We start from the raw sequence: 16,273 nt of genomic DNA, 5'->3' as shown, positions 1-16,273 counted from the left end.
TGGATGAATGAAGGTGCTGGGCGCTTTCTGAAGCAGTTTCCTCGGCTCTCCCTTCCCTCCCGTGGCCCCGTCTGCAGTGTCCCCTTCCTGTCCGCATCGCACCGTCGACCCGGTTTTCCCTGCGTCTGGCTTCTTGGTGCCTCGGTCTGCTCGAGGTGCAACTAGAATTGCGGATCCGGAGAATCGCCTAGGCCCAACTTCGGACTGCGCTCTGGATTTCGGCCGCGACCCGCCGCTAGGACGGGGGTTCCGGGAGGCTCGGGGGTAGATCTTAAGGTAGGAAGCGCCCGCTTCTCAGGTGTCAGCGCGCTCTCCAGCCGACGCTTGCCACCCGGGGAACTTTTCTCCGCTTACTGAGTGTCGTGGTGCCCGCGGTGCGGGCGGCTGTGCGCGCTCAGCCTGCCGCTGCGAAAATCCCGCTCCCGTTTGCTACGAGCAAAAGCACGTTTCTGCTTAGGAGTCTGCTCGTTCGCCGCTCTGAGAGGGGACGAGTTTTGGCTACGGGCTCACTTTTTTTCCTTCCCCTTTTTCCTCTCTTTTTTCTCTTCTCTTGAGCACTGAAGCCAGAAGTGCCCCAGTGGAACTTGTTCTCTCCAAGTTTATAACGAATGGCATCCACACTTAACGATTAAAGAAACAAAACTTCCCCTCCTCTGTAGCAGAGGGCACAGGATCATGTTGGGGCCGCCGATCTTCAATTTGTTGTCCTTTATAACGCCGGCCGTGATGGGTCACAACTAATACAGACTGAGAGTGGGCGAGAGACGCCCACAAGTTCTGTACGTTTGAGAGGCTTTCAAGAAGTTCGTGGAAAAATGGAATTGAAAGATAATGAAATTTTCCTATGAACATTTTGAAATCTCATGTTGGCCAAGGATATGGGCATTCTTAACAGGAGAGAACTTTACATGCTACCACCCACCCCTGCATCCCAAGTAGGCAAAAGTCATGATTTCTACTTTTAAAATAATGATCCATGTCGTGTAAGATAATCAAGTGTTAACATACCACCGTATTGACTAGCATAGTGAAGAAAGACTTGGAGTGGGATTTAGTAGTTGAGAATTCAGCCTTGGATTTTGCCACTTAGCTAGTAATATACCTTGAACCCGTTACTTAATCTAGTATCTTCCAGTTTGCCATAGAAAGAGGAAGACAAACAATCCTTGTCTTTAGATTTGTGCCAGGAGCAGTGCCGATTTAGGGTGCTTATAAAGGACTTCATTTTTCACGACCTATAAAAAGAGGGACTTTGGTACATGTGGGATTTATACTTTATTTTCTGTTTGTGTTTTACCATTAGGATCAACAGTGATAATGACTGAGTGTACAAGCCTCCAGTTTGTCAGCCCTTTTGCTTTTGAGGCCATGCAGAAGGTGGATGTTGTTCGTCTGGCATCTCTAAGTGATCCAGAATTAAGACTCCTACTGCCCTGCTTGGTGCGGATGGCACTTTGTGCTCCAGCTGACCAGAGCCAAAGCTGGGCTCAGGACAAAAAACTTATCCTTCGTCTTCTGTCTGGAGTGGAAGCTGTCAACTCCATCGTTGCATTGTTGTCTGTGGACTTTCATGCCTTAGAACAGGATGCCAGCAAAGAGCAGCAGCTTAGGTAAAGTTATGTTATGTAAATAATAATTGGGATGTTCATGCATTTACCAAAGAATAACGAGCCCAATCTTTTTCAGTGCAATATTGGCTGCACTTCTATAGAAAAAGAAGAATGAGAATCTAAACTTTGGAGAACTTTTTACTTAGGTCTTTTCTACTTAGTGTTAAAATTCTGGGGTGGCTTAAGTGCATAAAGTGGATATTTGGCATGCATACTATTTGTATTTGGCCATATTAGACCAGTTGCTCTCAATGTGAAAAGGACAGGATAATATCTCCTGGGGTTGAGTGGTTTATTGGAGAGACTTGTTAAGCTTACACACTCACTGTCAAGTCGATGCTGACTCAGAGTGACCCTAGGACTGGGTAGAATTGCCCCTGCTGAGTGTTTGAGACTATCTTTATGGGAATAGAAAACCCCACCTTTCTCTTGTGAAATGGCTGGTGATGTTGTAGATTGCAGCCCAATGCTTAATGAATAACCATTAGGCCACCAGGATTCCTTCAAGCTTACATTGAGTCCCAGAGATTCTGGGCAGATGATGTATGTTTTTCCCTACCCATTGTGAATCCAATAGTGGTCTACTGCTGATAATGGCAGTGGATATTAGCTGTCAATTGTGATGGAGGCTTTATTTAGGCTGTGAATACCAAGGTAAACTAAAAGGTGTTCCAGAATAATAGAGAACATTTAGAATTCATACTTACTTTTTAACATTTCAATAAAAGGTACTTTTTACACTGATTTTCAAAGTAGGGCTCTCAAATTTGTTTACCATGTTTTTTGTATTTTACTAGGCATAAACTTGGAGGAGGTGGTGGTGAGAGCATTCTGGTCTCACAGCTTCAGCATGGATTGACATTAGAGTTTGAACACAGTGATTCACCTCGTCGGTTACGTCTTGTGCTTAGTGAATTGTTGGCAATTATGAACAAGGTGCATTTCTTTTAATCATGGGTCATAATATGTGTAATTATTGGGAGATGGCAAGAAGACAGGCAGGTTGCATCCTCTTCTGTTTGATATGTCAGTGTTTTCCTGTCTGTGTTAGACAGGGTTCTCTAGAGAAACAAAACCAGGACACACACACATACACACACACTGCCCGAAGAAACAAGGGGGTTCTGTCCAGCTCACTTCTGTGGAACAGTTAATATATTAGAAGTCCTTCAAGGTCAAGGAAGCAGACAGCTGAGTCTTCTGTAGGGCAGTGCAGGCAGCAAACAGCAGACAGGTCACCAACAGTCAGCAAGACGACAGATTCGATAGTCCCAAGCTCTAGCAACACGATCCATGGATTGGCAGTCCCATAGGTAGTGTAGCTCAGGAGTTGAGGCAGAGAACTAGCAGTCACAAGCTGGTTCGATCACCAGAAAGCAAGAGAGAGAGAGAGAGAGAGAAAGGCGCGGCTTGCCAAGCCATTTATCTCTTTGCCCTCCAATCAAACTGTGACCTTATTAATCCCACATGTTCCTATTGGCCAGGTTGGCATAATAAACCTATCACACTTTCAGAGACTGAAAGGTTATTAAATGCCTGCATTTAAAAGCTTGCTTTCTCTAGTTACTGTTTTTTCATGTTTATGTTCATTATAGGGATTTTGTCTATATAGAATAACAAATTAGATAATTTATTACAAATGAATTTTCTGCATTTGCAAAGATCCACTCTCTTGGACCTACACAATGTTTTCTTGATATTTAAAGCTGTTTATTTCTTTTAAAAAATACATTGTATTTTTTAAAAGAACGCTTAAAAGAAAAACCCCAAAACAGTATATTTCAAAACTTGTATGCACTGTCAAGTTTGATAATTAATACCTTTATAGGATATAATCTCGCTCATGAAATGTAGAGAAGTATAACAAAAGTGTGGGATTCCATTAGACCTAGAGTATACTTTAGGCCATATGTAATTAGGTAGAGAGTATCATAGTTGAGTGAGACACCAGTGAAGGAAGATTAGCTAGCTTCACTCATTTGCCATTGAAATTGCTCCTGTACACTCACAAAGGAGCTTCTTCTTTTTTTCTCAGCAAAATTATTGATTAAGTTGTGGACCTTTGGTTAATTGAAACTCTGATTGTTAAATTTGCTAATATCTAGGGTCTATCATATAAAGAAAGAAACTGGATCTTCATAGAAAGATGACTTATCTGAGATTAAGCCTGGAGGTTCAGAAAACCAGAAAAACCAAATTCATTGCCATTGAATTAATTCCAACTCTTACTGACCTTATTTGACAGGGTAGAACTGCTCCTGTGGATTCTTGAGATCTCCATTTTTATTGGAGTAGAAAACCTCAGCTTTCTTTCACAGAATGGCTGGTGGCTTAGAACTGCTGACTTTGGGGTGAGCAGCCTAATGTGTAACTGCTATGTCACCCCAAGGCTCTTGGAATTTCTGAGGCATTCTTTATTTACAACTAGAAGTTTGGGATTAGTTAATTTCTAATAAAGTTCAGTTTTATAAATTGTGGGCAAAAAATGTTTTCAGTGAATATTTAAGTCATTTTGAGTTAGTTTTAAAAAATACATGGTGAACCTTATAAAACTTCTTCCAAGTAGTAACAATGACTTCCTTCTAATGTTTGCTTCCATACTGTTGCTTTTTCACAAGTGTTTTCCTACTTAACAAGTAATGTAAGTGACCGTTCTAGTTTTCCCCCCTTTTTCTGCTATTGTGGTGAGGAAGCCACTCTGAGACATTTTCAAAAAAGGAGGTTCTTTTGATGATCTAACTTTTTTTTCCTTTTTTGCTTGTGTATACATTTCATTTGGAATTGAATTTGAATTTATATTTCATATGCTGCTTTAACATTACTGTAGTTTTGGTGGGGAGGAACTTTCTTGGAGTTCCAGTTGATGTAAGTAGCATTCCTAGTTCATTTATTCGACTTATCCTTTAATTCCAGATGCTCCCTAATATTTAGTAGAAATCACTTCTGGAGATTAGTACTGCCACGTCTAAATAATTATGTGACGCTAACTGTGGGTTAATTTAGTTTAAGTTGATCAAATAGTGTATATTCCGTTACAGTTTATGGTTACATATGAATAGCATGAAAAGAGACATGGTCTGTGAGTTCAGTATGTCATGTTTTAAAATTAAGGGATTTAATTTAAAAGTAAGGTGAAATTAATAAATTCATCATTTCCCTTTTTCTTTTCTTTCAGGTATCTGAATCCAGTGGGGATTTTTTTTTAAAGTCTTCTGAGCTCTTTGAGAGTCCAGTCTATTTGGAGGAAGCTGCAGATGTTCTTTGCATTTTACAAGCAGGTATACTGAGCTCTAAGATGCATTACAGATGTAATTTCTTCCTAAATGATATGTAAAAGTTCTTAATCTGAACTATTATGTTATAAAGATAATCTAATAAAAATGTACCTTAAAAACTTAAGTAAAGGGGAAGGAGGGGGAAAATATGAGGAACTGATACCAAGGGCTCAAGTAGAAAGAAAATGCTTTGAAAACGAAGATGGCAACTTATGTACAAATGTTCTTGAGACAATGTAGGTATGTATGGATTGTGATAAGAGTCGTAAGAGCCCCCAATAAAATGATTTTTTAAAAAGTTAAAATAAAAATGATTAAAAAAAGATCAATCAGAGGACAGCAAGTGAGTAAATATGGAACTCTGTTAATGCGATGATTAATGTGCTAAATTGTTCACTGAAAGGTTAGTGGTTCAAACCCATCAGGCACTCCTTGGGAGAAAGATGGAGCAGTCTACTTCGTTGGAAACCCCATCTTGCAGATCTGCTCTTATTGGGTCATTATGTGTCTGAATCTATTTGCCAGCAGTGGATAATGAGGTAAATTACATCATTTCCACTGTATGATATATTATACAGCCATTGAAATGGTGTTTTTGAAGAAATTGGGTTATTTGGAAAGTGCTCAATTTAATAAATTTCAAAAGCAAAGGGCAAATGGTGAGTAGGATATAAGTTAAGGTTTATTAAAAAAAAGAAAAGTTAAGGTTTATTAAAAATAAAAACAATTCATGGGGAGATTAAACTTACTGCAAATATTAACTTTGCCAGAGGGGATTCGTGTTGATAATAATTTTCTTCTTTCCACTTTTTCTTATTTTTCAGATTTAAAAAAATAGCCATGTATGATCAAAATGAAAGCAAAGAACATAAACACGCAAAAAAAGATTTTCATGAAAATTCCTCTTATAGAACAGTTTTGCCCAATAGAATTTTGCAATGATGAAATGCTCTTTGTTGCACTGTTCAGAGCAGTAGCCCTGAGCCACATGTGGCTGTGGAGTACTTGAAATATGGATAGTGGAATTGAGGAACTGAACTAATTTACATTTTATTTAAATTATATTTGAATTGCCAGCAGTGACCCATGGTTATCTTACTGGGCAGCTCAGCTTTAGACTATCCAAAAAAAAAAAAAGGTTTGGGATAACAAATGTGAAATGCTGAAGGTCGTTTAATGAAATATCTTTCTTTACTAGTAACGTTGACTTTGTTTTCTTTTTCTTTTTCACTTCATTTTCTTACAGAGCTTCCTTCCTTACTTCCTATAGTTGATGTAGCTGAAGCCTTGCTACATGTTAGAAATGGAGCCTGGTTTTTATGTCTCTTGGTAGCCAATGTACCTGATAGTTTCAATGAAGGTAAGTAGAACTTTAAAATGAGATATGGAAGAGATTTACTTGGTATGTATGAAGAGTACCCAAAAGAACCAAGAATTGCGCTGGGCAGAGTGGAACGTTCGTGGTATGCATTTTTTCCTGCTAGGTGAGGATTGGGCAACTCACTTTGAGTTAGTGCATCTAGTGGCATTGCCTGGGAAGGTTTTCTCTGGTCACAGGGAATTTTTTTGTTAAAGCAGTTTTGCACAAACCTCGTTTTCTGTGGTGGTTGGTTTAAGAACACAGCATGCAGCTGTGAAATTTTGTTTCCTGTTAGGGAAAAATGCTGCAGAAACTGTTGTGATATTTGAACATAGCTTAGAAGGACAGGCTATGGGGAAAACTCAAGTGTATGAGAGAAAAAGTGGTTTTCTCGTTTCAAAAATGGTGAAATGTCGTTGATGACAAACCTCGTTTTGGACATCCGTCAACTTCCCAAATGGATGAAATTGTCGACTCATAGTGCATTTGGAGTTCATTCCACCAGGTCAGACTGTTAATCAAGCTTTCTATTTAGAGGTTCTGAAAAGATTGCATAACATTGTGCAACAAAAAGGCCTGATTGTGGCCACCATGGCAACACACCTACTCATACAGCCATCTGAGTGAGGCAGTTTTTGGCAAAAACAGCATGCCTCTCTTGCCCCATGTACTTTACTCATCTGGCCTTGCTCTCTGCGGCTGCTTTTTGTTTTCGCGAATGCAGATGGACGTGAAAGGACAGTGATTTGAGGACAGAAGGGGTGGAGAAGAAAACAAGGGAGGTGAGCTTGTCAGACATCCAAACAGATGAGCTTGAAAAATGTTTGCAAGAATGAAATTACAGATTTGACAAATGTATTAAGTGCAATGGAGAGTAATTTGAAGGTGATAAAGGTTGTTTTGTAAAAAATTCCGTTGTTCTGGGGGTATCCTCTCGTATGCTGCTATATCCATTGGTAGGCATTCAGATTGCTTCTACCTTTGGGCTGTTGTAAATAATGCTGCAGTGAACATTTCCTCCCAGCAAATTCTCACTAGCACTTACTGTTTCCTGCTTTTAACTTTTCCATTTTGAGTTTGACATTATCTTTTAGTTGTTTAAAGACGTTACTCTGATGTGGGTGAGGTTTTTTTTTTTTTATTTAATTTAATTTAATTTTTTTTAATGTGGGTGAGTTTTAATCTTTGCTTCTCTTTCTCCCTTCCACCCAGACTACTTTTAAAATTTTCTATCACTGGTTTTTGGAAATTTGATTATGTTGTGATGGTCTGATTTTCTTTCTTTGTATTTAAATTGTGTGAGACTCTGAATTTCTTAGATCCTTGGACTTGAAGATCTCATCCAATTTGAAAACGTTCACCTTTTATTTCTTTTTTTATTTTTCTACTCTTGCTATTTTTTTGAGATTATAAGTATGTTTGCATGCTTAATATTACTCCCTATGTCAATGTGCATTGTAGATTTCTGTTGGCACTGTCAGATAAGCATTGGAGTGCTAATTGAAAGGTCAGTGGTTCAAACCCACCAGCTGCTTTGCAGGAGAAAAGATGAGGTTTTACAGAAAGCCCTACATAGAGTCGCTCTATCAGAATGAACTCGATGGCTGTCGGTTTGGTTTTACATTTGGGGAATGGAGCACTTGCGGGTTAAGCATTGTGCTGCTTTTCTCAGGGGTGGCAGTTCAAACCCACCACTTGCTCTGCAGGAGAAAGATGAAGCTGTCTGCTCCTTTAAAAATTGACAGTTCAAAAAAATAATGTACGGTTCAGAAACAGGTCACTGTGAGTTGAAATCAATGAGATAGCAGTGGGTTTGGGTTTTGCTTTTGACCAGTTTTTAATGCTATTTTGTCAAGTTCGCTGATATTCTGTAGTGTATAATTTACATAAATGATCCTTAAAGCCAAATAAATAGGTTTTATTTAACATGTTTATTGACATCTAATTCACAAACTCTATAATTCAATAGTTCAGTTATATTAAGAAGAGTTGTGCAATCAGCACCCCAATTTTAGAATTGTTTTTTTCATTTTTCTAAGGAATAATTTTTAATACCATACAAAGCTTGAAGTAACAGGGGTTCTTCAATGTTCAGTTTGTAGAGGCCTTATTAAGAATGGAGAGCGACAAGATGAGGAAAGCCTTGGAGGAAGACGCAGGACAGATGCCTTACGCTTCTTATGTAAAATGAACCCTGCGCAGGCTCTTAAAGTTCGAGGCATGGTGGTAAGAGAAACATACCTATGTATTAAGATTAGGAACTTTTTACAGACAGTGGCTTGAGAGGCTTGAAAGGGTTGGGGACTGCAGTGCTGCACAGACAGTGTCTGGGTGTACTTCCCTGCTAATGTGTGGATCTGCCCTTCGCTGGAAGTGATGGAGCATCCCCGACTGGCAGCACATTCTTTGTCACAATCACCTTCACTTGCAGCACTTGAGGCTGTTAGGGCATTGGAGAGACTTCAGACATCTCTTCTGGCACTGAAGTAAGGCTACTTAAAAACAGTGTGCACCTGTTCCACTTACCGATCCATTCAAATTAAAGACACCCTTCAGAACGGTGCTTGCTCGTGGCCCTGGGTGTGCCTGTACTGGATTGTGTTAATTTCTTTTCTGGATTTTTGTGTTTTGTGAAATACTGTACTCTGAACTTCAGATGCCTTAGTTTCTGAAGTATTTTGGACTTACGAATTAATTCAGTTCCTTTTTCTTTTTTGCACGTTAGGTGGAAGAATGTCATCTTCCTGGCCTTGGAGTGGCTTTGACACTGGATCATACTAGAAATGAAGGGGGTGAAGATGGAGTGAGTGACTTGGTGTGTTTTGTTAGTGGCTTGCTTCTTGGAACAAATGCCAAAGTCCGGACATGGTTTGGAACTTTTATCCGAAATGGACAACAGGTGAGCAATAAATTTATATTTGTATAGCTGTATAGGCTAAGGGGCAAGGCATAAGCTTAATATAAGAGGAAGAAGAACTTCAGGATATCATTAGACCTGTGGTTCTCAAACTTCATGACTGCAAGAATTCTTTACATATTAAATCATTCAGCATACCAAAGAACTTTTGTTTCTGTGGCCTTTCTTTATTAATATTTACCATATTAGATATTAAAATGAAAATAATGAAATATTTAAGAATATCAATTATAAACCCATTAAATACAAACCTAACACATAAATAAGAGGGTGTCAAAAAATTTCCATTAAAAAGGAAAATGAGCTAATTCCAGGAACCCAAGCAGAAAACGAATTTTGAAAATGATGAGGGCAACAAATGTATAAGTGTGCTTTACACAATTGATGTATGTATGGATTGTGATGAATTGTATGAGCCCCAATAAAATGATTAATTAAAAAAAAAGTTTCCATTATCTTTTAATTTTATTTTTCCATGAAGTGCCTCACATTTTTTTTAATGATTCTAAAACTTTACTTTAAAAGTTGTTTTTTAAAAAATCATTTTAATGGGGCTCGTACAACTCTTATCACAATCCATCCATCCATTGTGTCAAGTACATTTGTACATTTATTGCCATCATCATTTTCAAAACATTTTCTTTCTACTTGAGTCATTGGTATCAGCTTCTCATGTTTTCCCCTTCCCCCACCCTCCTGAACCCTTGATAATTTATAAGTTATTATTATTTCTTCATGTCTTACACTGACCGATATCTCCCTTCACCCACTTTTCTGTTGTCCCTCCCTTGGGAGGGGGTTTTGGTAGATCATTGTGATCAGTTCCCCTCTCTCCCCCTACCTTCTCCATATCCTCCTGCTATGGCTACTCTCAATATTGGTCCTGAGGGGTTTATCGAAGCTCCTCATATTTTAAGTAACTTTTCTGAAACAAAAGATTATTGAGAGATAAATTTCTTTAATGTCTAGAAAAGTACAGTTGTGGGAATGTGAATGAAAAGTTAAGTGATGTCTATGATAAGGACATTTAAAAAAAATTAAATTAATGGAGGGGCTTTTACAAATCTTATCACAATCCATCATTCAATTGTCTTAAGCACACTTGTACATATGCTGCCATCAACATTTCCAAAACATTTTCTTTCTACTTGAGCCCTTGGTATCAGCTCCTCTTTTCCCGCTCCCTCCCCTGTCCTGCCACCTCATGAATCCTTGATCAATTTATATAGTATTGTTATTTTGTGTCTTACACTGTCCGTTGTCTCCCTTCATCCACATTTCTGTTATTTTTGATCTACTAGCTTCCTTGAAAATATCTGGGGAGGCCCTAGTGTCCCTGGGACAAACTCTTTATAAGTGTTGTATTAGATCATCGAAAGAAATTATTAATATATTCAGTAGCTTTCATATTTTGCCACAGTTTTTAATTTGCAAGATAGTTTGTTTGTTCACAAACATTCATAGGAGCTCTGAGTAGAGCCCTTTTCGAGGAATGGATGAGTGAAGTCGGATGTTGAAGCCCACTCAGCTAGATAGTAGCATGTGTCCTGCTTAAATCCTCCAGCTTCTTTGGTTATTTCCGTTTAACTTTTTGATTAGGATTTTGCTGATGGCTTTCAGAGCAGGTCGTCCCATGTGCCCTCAGTAGGTATATGCGTTTTGGTTCATCTCGTTGGTTGGAGTCCCCTCAATGGAACATTGCTTATCCCACTTTCTCCCTGCTTTTCCTGTTTCCACGCCTGTCTCTTTTCTAACCCTCTGAATTTCGTCCTTGGGTAAATGCTGTTATTTTAATCTCAAATGGTTGATTATCTTAAGGCGTTCAGAGCTCACTAGTGTTAATTGCTCCCTTTGTAGACTTGTTCAGTGTTTGGTTGACAGTTGAGGGGTGGCACATGAGATCGGTTCCAGAACTGAAGGCAAACTGAAGGTCATAGTCACAGGGACTCCACCAGCCTCTCGCTAACCAGCCCATCTGCTATCTTTTATGACTTTGGAGTTTCGTTCCATATTTTTCTCCCACTCTATCTAGGACCATCTACTATGATCCCTTCTCTGAATTCAAAATCTGCTTTCTTTCTAGCCTGTTGAGAACCCGTGTTAGGCTTTGCTGTTCTTGAAGGAAGTTACCTTTATTGTATTTCTTCCATGTATTAGGTACTTGTTTTAAACACTCCAGTAATCTTTACTTCTTTGAACTCAATATTAAAAACAGGATAAACTTAGATATACTCTAGGAATCATAATTAACTAATCCTTTCACAGCGCTGTATAATTTTGCAGGAGCCCTGTAGTATAGTGGGTTAGGTGTTGGGCTGCTGAGGAAAGGTTGTTGGATTCAAGCCTAGGAGCTGCTTCTCAGTGATAGTTCACACTCTCCGCTCCCCTAAGGAGCTGTAGCTTGGAAACCTGAAGAGCAGTTATGTCTCTCCTATGGGGTTGCTATGGATCAGAACTGACAGGGTAGCAGTGGGCTCGTAGAATGATTTAGAAATGCTTCTCTGTGTATTATCTGTCTTTGTGCATTAATTCGTCTATTTAGTAGACATTGAGCACTTTACTATATGTCAGACAGTGTCAGGCCTTGCAGAGAAAGAAATGATAGACATTGTCCCTACCTGAAAAACTATAGGAACAACAGACTTGTAAACTTGGAATCACAACTCTGTGAATTAAATATTGGTACTATAATATCCTTTTTTTTTCTTTTGTGGTTAAGGGAATTGGAGTTCAGAGAGGGTAAGTAATATACCTGAAATTATGTAATAGCAGAGCTGGGGTTTAGAGCCAAGATCTTCTATCTCTAAAATCTGAGCATTTTCTATTATATCATATTTATGGTTATGTAACTGAAAGTAATATATTTTTAAATATCCTGCAGTTCAGATTGTCATTAATTCAGTGTCCCTTTTATAGCCAGTTAAAATTAGGATGGATGCAGTAGTGGTCACATAAACCAGAGGAGTTGGCCTTTGAATTGGTTTCATTGATTAAGATGAAATGAGACACTAATGGCATCCTCCTCAAATGGGTCCATTTCAAGTACCTAGGGGGCTTTGCTTGAACTTCGTTTTCATACTTTCTTCCCTTTGTGGCCCGTTTTTCTTACAGAGAAAAAGAGAGAACAGCACCTCTGTCCTTTGGCAAATGAGAAGGCAGCTTCTCCTGGAGTTGATGGGCATTCTCCCTCCAGTGAGAAGTGCCCGCATTGTGGAAGAAGCGGATGTGCAGATGGAGCCCAATGTGTCTGTGTATTCGGGGCTGAAAGAAGAGCATGTTGTGAAAGCCAGTGCACTCTTACGTCTGTACTGTGCTTTGATGGGGATCGCTGGACTCAAGTATTCAATGATTTGATATTCTATCTTTTTGTCACTTTATTTTCTTATTTCCAATCCCAAGATAGTGAACCAAAGGCCATTTATTCAGAGTCAAGGTTTTCCACTTGACAGAGGCTGGCCTGTATCAAGAATGAAGTCCTAAGGCAGAGCATTCCTAGCTGAGCAAATCCATTGCTTTCGGTCTGGTTTGTAAACAGAATTACATAAACATGGGAGGGACTGGAGCAGCTTATCCATTTTCAGTCATAGTGTAAAGAAACCAGTGCTTCCACTTCAGTTTGATAAACTTCTGTGAAGGAACTTTGATTGATACCATACTTAGCCTATGTAACTAGTTGAAGTAAATAATTCTTTAAAAATTGCTATGAGCCCAAAGGTCAATCACATCAAGAAGAGTTTTATAATCATCACTGCAATCAGTTTTAGCATATTTTCTTCAGTCTTGTACTCATTATTAATATATTGTTTCCCATTTCTCCCAGCCTCCCCTCCCCTACCCCTAGGGAACCATTAATCCAGTTACTGTCTCTGTAGACTTACCTATCCTGAATTTCATATACAGGAAAACAATAAACAAACACCACCAACAACAAAACTAGCAATAATAACAAAGTAAAACATATAACACTCAATTGAAAAGAAAGTAGAAAATATTAAAAACTGGTACAAATTTAAATGGACCATAAGGAAAATAAAATAACAGGGTGGTAAATTTTAACCTAACTGCATCTGTAATAATTCACTTGCTGTTGTGTTCCGCCTTTGCTAGCAAGGCTATTCACATCCCTGGTCCATGGCCAGAGGGGATCAGTCCCCAGGGCTTAATCCATGCTATCACATCACTCCTTTCAGCCTGTCAATGATTGCTCACTGTGCATCTGTTATTCTGCTCATGTACAGACAGCAAAGCATGTGATTGTGTTGCTTATTTGTCTCTCGGTGGTGAACCCACCTGAAATTTGTAAATGGCTAATTGAAATAATTGGCCCATAAAGGAGACAAAATTGAATAGAGAAAAAGTGTTCACACTGGAAGTGACATTTGAATGAAATGTAAAGAAGAAATACTCGTCCATGGGATTGTTTGCCCTGCCACCATTTGAGAGCATCTAGGTAGTTAGAGGGAGTTAGTGAAGGTGAACCTGTTGACACGAATGAAGCATGTGGTTGTGTGAAAAAGATGAAGATGTCTTAGGGAAGTGACGCTGGCACCAATCTTCACAGTTGAGGAGCTTGCCGGGATGCTTCACAACCGGGAAAGTGCAAAGGATACAATGTTGGAAGCTGATCCAGACAGCGTGGAGGATGACAGTTTACCCCTGCCTACCAGAGGCTCCCTCTCAAATTATACAATGGGAAGGAAGCAGATTGTTCAACTACTTGATAAATTCTTTACAATGAAACAAAACACTTTAGTTTTTAATGTTTTCATTGTATTCTAAGTAAATAGTAGTGTTACAATTTTTTAAATTTCCCTGCACATTACAACTGATGAGAGTTTTTAATGCCTGATCAAATTTTTAAAGGGCAGGAAATACTCATAAAATTTCCTATTGACTATTAAGATCACATTGCAAGACTTCAGCTTGCAACACTATTTCTTTAGCCCACACAACTGTGCAAAGTGAGGATTGCCCTCCTTCTGTTTGAGCAAACACTATGAAAGTAAAATGTCAGTAGCTTTACTTTAGACAATTTAAGGTGTTAAACATTATATAAATGTGGAGGTATCCTCATAATGCTAAAAACTTGTATCTGAAAGGCTAAATTGTTGGAAATTCACTTTTTCTCCCTCCCAACTAAGCAGAGTAAAGCCTAATAACGTATTCCTTTTTAGACCAACAGAGGAAGAAGCCGAGCAGTTACTGCAGTTGATGACAAGTCGTCCTCCTGCTACGCCGGCTGGGGTTCGCTTTGTCTCTCTCTCCTTTTGCATGCTGCTGGCTTTTTCTACACTCGTCAGGTACCTAACTGTATTCTGAAAAACTCCTTTGTTTACTTGTTGGCGTGCATGAATAATATTAGATTAGGCAAAACTGACCTAGGGATGGCCAGTTGTATCTTTTTAAATGAACGGATGTCAGTAGCGAGTAACTTACGTGCTGATTATTTTATTGATGAAAGTTTCATGTGCACAGTTTTAGTTTTTTGATTAATCATTTTATTGGGAGCTCTTACACATATTACAACAGCCCATTCAATTAGATCAAGCATAATTGTATAATTTGCTGCCACGTTCATTTTCAAAACATTTTCTTTCTTCTTGAACTGTGTGGTGTCAGCTCCGCTTTTTCTCTGCCCTCTCCATCTTACTCCACAGGAACATTTATTATATTATTATTTCCCATATCTTACACCATCCAGTGTATCCGTTCATGCACAATTTTGTTGTTTGTTCCCCTTAAGTGGGGTTGTACGGTCTTCCTTACTATCAGCTCCCCCTTTCTCCCCTCCCCCACCCTCACTTCCTATCCCCTCAGGGAATCATTACTCCCATTACGGTTTCTGAAGGTTTACCTAGCTGGCTTTTATGCATCAAAGAACTTAATTGTATAAATGAATATATGCAGGTCTAACGAGATTAATGAGGTTAAACAAAGACCATGATTATAAGAGGAAGAAATATTAATGAACTAGAGGATGTGTTTCATCAGTGCTACACTGCACCCTGGATGTATCATCCCTTCCATGTGGCCCTTCTGTGAGGGACTGTCCAATTGTCTTATAGGGGGGCTTTGGGGCTACAGTTTGTCCATGCTCCTTCATATCAATTTATTGCTTGTTTTTGAACTTCATTTTGTGTGTGTGTTTTTTGAACTTTTGATACTTATTTCTGTCGACACCTCATTATCACATGGGCTGGTGGTCATGTGCATATTTTTAAAGGAGCCAGAATAGTACAAAATTTGTTAAAGAACAGCAGTCTTCATGCCCTTCCTCCTCAATTTTTCTTCCAAAGAGGAACTTCTTTCAGTTCTTTTAGCTGATTCTTTAAATAACATGCTTGCATTGTTACATCTTCCTTTTCAATTTCAGGTGTTATTTGCTGACTTCCCTTCTCTTTGTCGCCAACATATTCACATAGCCGATCTGCTTTCCCATTCTAGTAGTTGCAATTTGGCGATATATGTTGATACTGATGTGATGAATATATATAGAGCTCAACCTTGGCAGTAGATACTGACGTTTTCTCTCCTGCAGAACTTTGTTTTTCGCTTAAATGCTTACCCTGTCTCTTTATTTTTCAATTTTTAAAATTTGCTTGGTCAGCCATCTAGCAGGGAAGCAACAAAGCCCACATGGAAGAAGCACACCTGTGTGATTATGAGGTGTCTATGGGATCAGGTATTAGGCTTCAGAAGAGTCAAAACAATCATATCTGTGAGTGAGGGGTGTCAGAGTGAAGACTCAAAGCCCATCTGTAGACAATTGGACATCCCCTCACACAAGGGTCACAAGGAAGAGACAAGCCAGCCAGGGTGCAGTATATTACCAATGAAACACAACCTTCCTCTAGTTCTTTCTTTTCTTTTTTAAAATTTTATTGGGGGCTCTTAAAACTCATCATAATCTATACATCCATCCATTGTGTCAAGCACATTTGTATATTTGTTGCCATATCATTCTCAAAACATTTGCTTTCTTTGCCTCCCAGCTCTTTCCTCTATTTCCCTTGACTTTCCTTCTGTCCCACTATCATGCTCAGTCCCCACCAGGGTTTCAGCAATTCCTCTTGGTTACATTCCCCTTGAGCATGCCCTACCAGGCCTCCCA

The 16,273-nt window shown here is 39.0% G+C and overlaps 1 protein-coding gene across 1 annotated transcript in view; it reads left to right on the top strand.

Moving 5' to 3' along the window:
• Positions 1-16,273, top strand: part of INTS2 (integrator complex subunit 2) — a 59,916-nt gene continuing 43,643 nt past the window's right edge. Inside the window, exons 1-9 of the mRNA XM_004707371.2 lie at positions 1-276; positions 1,304-1,610; positions 2,408-2,546; positions 4,786-4,888; positions 6,132-6,245; positions 8,341-8,471; positions 8,971-9,144; positions 12,274-12,500; positions 14,337-14,462. Of these exons, the coding sequence (XP_004707428.1) occupies positions 1,318-1,610; positions 2,408-2,546; positions 4,786-4,888; positions 6,132-6,245; positions 8,341-8,471; positions 8,971-9,144; positions 12,274-12,500; positions 14,337-14,462 (1,307 nt within the window). The 5' untranslated portion in view covers positions 1-276; positions 1,304-1,317. The remainder of the gene's footprint in view (positions 277-1,303; positions 1,611-2,407; positions 2,547-4,785; positions 4,889-6,131; positions 6,246-8,340; positions 8,472-8,970; positions 9,145-12,273; positions 12,501-14,336; positions 14,463-16,273) is intronic.

Source organism: Echinops telfairi, unplaced genomic scaffold, assembly GCF_000313985.2.
Source record: "Echinops telfairi isolate 266 unplaced genomic scaffold, ASM31398v2 ScPeMD7_7458;HRSCAF=8496, whole genome shotgun sequence".
In the NCBI taxonomy this organism is placed as follows: domain Eukaryota; kingdom Metazoa; phylum Chordata; class Mammalia; order Afrosoricida; family Tenrecidae; genus Echinops; species Echinops telfairi.
Note: the sequence above shows the minus strand (reverse complement) of the source record. Positions and strands in the feature narration are given on the sequence as shown.